A 6,000-nucleotide genomic window follows, 5' to 3' on the forward strand; every position below is an offset into this window, starting at 1 on the left:
ATCGTAAATATTGAGTTAGAAAGAGTGTAATAATTGTTACAATGTAGTTTTTATCATAAGTGACCCATTAATGGTCATATATTCACCTTTGATTACACAAATTGGAAGCTAAAAACACCAAGGTCAGGCATTGCAGTGGATAACTGCTGCCGGGGACATGCGGCTTTCTACGGTACGAGCCGCAACGACTCACTGCTAGAGAAGGTTGGTCTTGATTATCAGACTGATACTACCGTCGTTTTGTGTTGCGAATTCTCAGTTCTATTAATGCCGTTTATCAAATACGTTGACGAAACTCAAACAAACTTCAAGGAAAGCGCACCTGCGACAAGGGGGGAATCCATGGTAGGGCTGGAACCTTTTTTCCCAAAATTCTGGCATGCCCCCCCCCATTTGCCCCCCACTATCAGGGGAAACCATTGGTAAAATACGACGCATAAGTTTTGTGCTCCCTGCCCCCCTGCAGGAGCAAAGTTGTCGTTTCTCCCTCGCAGCGAAATCTTCGCAGCGCCACGGACCCCCCCGATTGACATATGAATACATTAGCGTACTCGCATCCATTGCCCAACGAAACTGAAGCTATGTGTAGCACATAGACGGGAATATCATTATATTCGGTAAGTTTTATGCTCGACATGTCGCGATTCAATATGAAGTCCTACACAAAGTGCGCCGATCGTGTCTAGTTTCTGACAATGTGCCGCTAAGATTATCAGTGTGCGATAGAGGCTGTACAGCGTGACCAGTGCCTCCCAGCGTGCTTTGCGACACTGGGCTATGCTGCGCAGTGCGTCCCAGTGCCTCCCAGCGCGCTTTAAGACGCTGGGCTACGCTGTACAGTGTGGCCCAGTGCGTTTCAGCGCACTGGGCGACACTGGCCACGCTGTACAGTGTATACCAATGCCTCGCACCGCACTGTAGTACACTGGGAAACACTGCACAGCGTTTCCAGCGTCACCCAGTGCGCTGAAACGCACTGGGGGATACTAAAAACGCTGTTATTTCAATAGAAATGCCGGTCCACTCATTCCACCAACACAATCTCTGACCGGACAAAAGTGGATCAACGTGTGAAACGTTCATTGTTCGGACATATTCATTTGCTAAATACGACTTTTCACAAAATACCGAGATCTGTAAGAAATCGGAGGTCACCCAGCACAACCCTCATTGTAGGGGAACGACTTCCGGAAATCCTTTCCTGTCTGGACGCAGCACAGCTTCAAGAACTCCTGACTTAGGAAGGCGAGGAAGCCCCGAAGCTACAACTCTGTGAAAGCGCATGAACGTCACATGTCAGCACGGGAACCTGTCGACAAGAAGACGTCTAGTCGCACAGGAAAACGTCCCTCAACCCACTGCAAAATGCGCAGAGGGCCCCGGTGGCTGATAGGAGTTGCATTACCAGACCCGTCATTTTGAGACGTATTTCCCAGAATGTCGCTAGATGAAGTCAAGCCTTCCGGGATTTGGTAAACATGGCGATGCAGTCAAGGCCACCCAGCAGAACCAGCGTAGATAAGTTGTCGGAAGGCATCACACCGTGTTCAAATTTTGACTACAACCACACAGCTGATTCCGCATGCCAGAATTGTCAACAAGGATTCATTCGAAGTCACTTCATGGCCAGAGACGTCGAGTGCCACCAAACTGCATCTTCTATCTACGAGAATAGCCTCAGACAGCATTTCATGCAACGTAGCAGTGTGGCTGATCTGGACAACCACGACAGAGTCAATGTTGACCGCCAGATCCATCTTCGGCAATCATTGAAGCAAACCCCGAACGACCACAACAGAACCTAAAACATCAAGCAGAGGCAAAAGAAAGCGTTTTCTTTGCAAAGTTGCATCGTTGTCGAGGTGGGTGACCACCGCGACACACGCAATATCACCCTCTAGAGAGAGGTTTGGCAGATCTCCCATTCGTGCTGCAGTGTGATCCGGACCGACCACACCGACCCAGTCAACCTAGCCCACCTCAAGCACTTATGCCAGCTCCAGCGCACCCAGTGATGGCCGAGTGTATGAGTGACTAAGAGCGGCACTGGGTGCCGGGCTCGGCTACTACGAGGCAGCTAGAGGGAAGAACAGAGGGAAGACGAAGTCATAATATAGAACAGCCGGCCTTGGAGCGCGTATCGTCTCTGTGTTTCTCTGCATTACAATATATATATATATATATATATATATATATATATATATATATATATATATATATATATATTGATTGCAGTGTGGGGCTTAACGTCCCAAAACCACGATATGATTATGAGAGACGCCGTAGTGGACGGCTCCGGAAACGCCGACCACCTGGGGTTCTTTAACGTGCACCCAAATCTGAGCACACGGGCCTGCAACATTTCCACCTCCATCGAAATTGCAGCCGCCGCAGCCGTGATTCGATCCCGCGACCTGCGGGTCAGCAGCTGAGTACCTTAGTCACTAGACCACCGAGGCGGGGCATATATATATATATATATATATATATATATATATATATATATATATATATATATATATATATATGAAAGTAGATGCGCTTTAACATAGCAACTGTTTATTCTGCCGACATTTTGACGGGAGCCCCGTCTTTTTTAAGGCATAAAGTTCACGTGCTACGTGACTCCACACAGGCTCCCAAATGGGTGTGCCACTCTCGTCGCCGTGGCTACAGATGGCACTGGCTGACACTCCCACGTCTGAATTCACATATATACCAAATGAAATGGCTGGGAGGATAGCCGCCATGATAGCTCAGTGGTAGAGCAATGAACGGGTTATTCATAGGTCACCGGTTCGGTTACTGCCCACGCAAGTTATTTTTTCACCCACTTTTTTCTTCAAACAAACCATACAATTTTGTCTAACCTCCCCTATGCTTTCTCTGGCATTAATATCTGTTATATTTCATTATCATTGTGTCAAAACACTGAAAAACGAAGCCCTAAGTATCCACGTCTTTCCCTTATTCATTACTGAGAGTTTCGTACTGGCAGACTTGGTGCCTTAGGTTGTATACGAGGGACTATTCGTCAGCTGCCAGCTCGTAATAAGTTCACGTGGTACGTTACGCTACACCGGCTTCTAAAAGAATGTGCCACACTTGCCGCCATGGCTAAAGATGGCACTGACTGACACTCCCACGTTGCAAGTCACATATAAACCCAATAAAGTGGCTGGGAGCATAGCCGCTGTGGTAGCTAAGTGGTAGAGCATCGAACACGTTATTCGAAGGTCGCAGGTTCAGTTCCCACCCTCGGCAAGTTATTTTTCTCCCCCTTTTTTTTCACACTTACCCTACAATTTCGTGTAATAACCTCCCCTATGCTTTCCTTGGCATCATTGTCTGTTAGTTATTATTATTATGGTGTAAAAACACGAAGAAACGAACCCTCAAGTATCCACTTCTTTCCCTTATTCGTTAATGAGGGTCTGGTACAGGCACACTTGATGCCTTGAGTTGTATACGAGGAACTATTGGTCAGCTGCCAGCTCATAATAAGTTCACGTTCTACATGACGCCACACAAGCTCATAGGAGAGTGTGCCACACTCCTTGCTAAGGCTACAGATGGCGCAGACCGAATATCCCACGTTTAAATTCACATAAATACGCAATAAAGTGGCTGGGAGGGTAGACACCGTGGTTGCTCAGTGGTAGAGCATCGAACACGTTATTTGAAGCTCGCAGGTTTGGTTCCTGCCCATGGCAAGTTATCTTTTCACTCACTTTGCTTTCCTGACACTTACCCTACAATTTAGTCTAATAACCTCCCTTATATTTTTCTTGGCATAACTTTCTGTTATATTTCGTTATTATTGTGTGAAAACACGAAAAAACGAACTTTTAGGTATTCGCTTCTTTCATTTATTCATTAACGGGGGTCTCGCACTGGCACACTTGGTGCCTTAAGTTGTATACGAGGGACTATTGGTCAGCTGCCAGCTCGTTGTAAGTTCGCGTGCTAGGTGACGCCAGAAGGGCTCATAAGAGAGGGTGCCACACTCGTTGCCATGGCTACAGATATTGCTGACTTACACTTCCAGGTTTAAATTCACATATATACCCAATAAATTGGCTGGGAGAATAGCTGCCATGCTAGCTCAGTGTTAAAGCATCGAACGCGTTATTCGAAGGCGCAGGTTCGGTTTCTGCCAACGGTACGTTCCCTTTTTATCCCCTTTTCTTTCTTCACACTTACCTTACAATTTGGTCTATTAACCTCGCTTATACTTTCCTTGGCATTATTGTCTGTTAGATTTCATTATTGTTGTGTCAAAACACAGAAAAACGAACCCTTATGTATCCACTTCTTGCCATATATACATATATATATATAAAGTTTCAAGTTTGTGTCTTGTGTCTGTGTGTCAACATGAGTTGCTTAGCTGCTGATATGACTACACAATCGTGCACATGCCACCACCTGTGTGCGTGTGGGGGCCTGGGTTTGAAGTACACTGTGAGCTCTGTAGCTGATAACTGGTATACTCGTACTCGAGTACGCAGCCGCAGTCAGGGGCGCTTGTCGACAAAACAGATTTTCAACAAGGGTGCATTGTTAAAAGAAATAGTACGATTGGGACGGACTAACAAACATTTAATTAGTAGTCTATTTATTGCGCAAAAAAGGTGTGTATATATGTATATAGTTCAGTGAAAAGAACAGTGGTGCCAAAGCTAGAATCCCCACGTACCATTGCAAATAATCACAATATTCATGAGACCCTTGTCACCCCCCCAAAAAAAAAGGAAACTAAACGAGCAAGGCACCAATAAGCAAAGTTCTCAGAAAATCGTTTAGGGCGCTAGCTGAAGACTGTGTTCCAAGTGCTAATCCACTAATAAATGCTGAATGTGCATAGCAATTTCATGAGGCTGCTAATAAAAATACTAGTATCTTTCCATCCCTTTCCCCACCACTGGCTTCATTATTAGCAAAGCTAAAGTTCAATGAGGGTGTCCCTGCCATTTTACAAATTAGGCACATGTATTTGTTTAGGTGTCCCAGGTTCAATAGCTGAATATGTTTATAACTTCGGTAAAACTAAAACCCACATTGCTGGAATGTGACAAAAGAACAGCAATGCATATTTTGCTTCACTTACCCATTTGAGAAGTCCATATAGCAAAAGCAAGTAATGTAGGCAATGAACTCAAGCCATACTTTAAGGGTGCCATTTGTGTTCGCAAGCATAAAGGTTGAAGAAAAATTATGAAATGCTATGACGCTGTTGACAAGCAAAGCTTATATATTAGTTTCTTTGCGTACACTTTTTCTCGGACTCGCTTTCGTTTGTATCGGTCGTCCTACTTAGCCCCGAGTTTTAAAATTATTGAAGACGCTTTCTAGCGCGCTTATGCTTGTGACAAATCACTAGAAAGAAAGAAATATTTGAGACAAGCGCGGTTCGTGGAACGCGCTTTGTCAGATATTTCACAGGAAGGATAAGAATATACTCAAGTTGGTGAAAAACAACGATTGCTCTTTCGTTGTGGCTCACAATCCTTTTTGCGCGACTTCTCTTGAACTAGCTTAGATTTGTTTGCCTATGTGTAAGAGAGCGCTTTGGTATAGAAAAACAGCGACATTGATCATTTATTTTGTTCACAAACCTTTGTCAGTTGCTGCTGGTAACAGTTTTTTTTTGCGTTGATTTTTATGCTTTCATTGTGACTCATTCAGCAATGTTTTTTTTCAATATTCACTTACATGCAAAGCACTCCGAAGCCAGAGGTCTTATTACATATATTTTTTATCAATGCGCAACCATTTTTTTTACCTGGAAGACATTGTGACATGCAAGAAGCACGCAAACTCTAAAAAGTGTCAAATTTGTCATTGAAGAGCTCAGAGAGATGAGAAGCAAACATGAGATAAGGTATTATTTTCTTTTATAATCGAGTTGATATCTCACACATTTTATGGTATTTGCACTTGCACAGCCTTTACCTTAAACTCATGGCTAGTAGTCCTCTTGTCATGCAGTTCAAAAGT

At 44.3% G+C, this 6,000-nt stretch overlaps 1 protein-coding gene across 1 annotated transcript in view; it reads right to left on the minus strand.

Annotated features, from left to right (window-relative positions):
- Positions 1–5,326, minus strand: part of LOC142765321 (uncharacterized) — a 172,612-nt gene extending 167,286 nt beyond the window's left edge. Inside the window, exon 1 of the mRNA XM_075866088.1 lies at positions 5,111–5,326. Coding sequence (XP_075722203.1) covers positions 5,111–5,183 — 73 coding nt within the window. The 5' untranslated portion in view covers positions 5,184–5,326. The remainder of the gene's footprint in view (positions 1–5,110) is intronic.
- Positions 5,327–6,000: the final 674 nt, after the last annotated feature.

Source organism: Rhipicephalus microplus, chromosome 6, assembly GCF_043290135.1.
Source record: "Rhipicephalus microplus isolate Deutch F79 chromosome 6, USDA_Rmic, whole genome shotgun sequence".
NCBI lineage: Eukaryota > Metazoa > Arthropoda > Arachnida > Ixodida > Ixodidae > Rhipicephalus > Rhipicephalus microplus.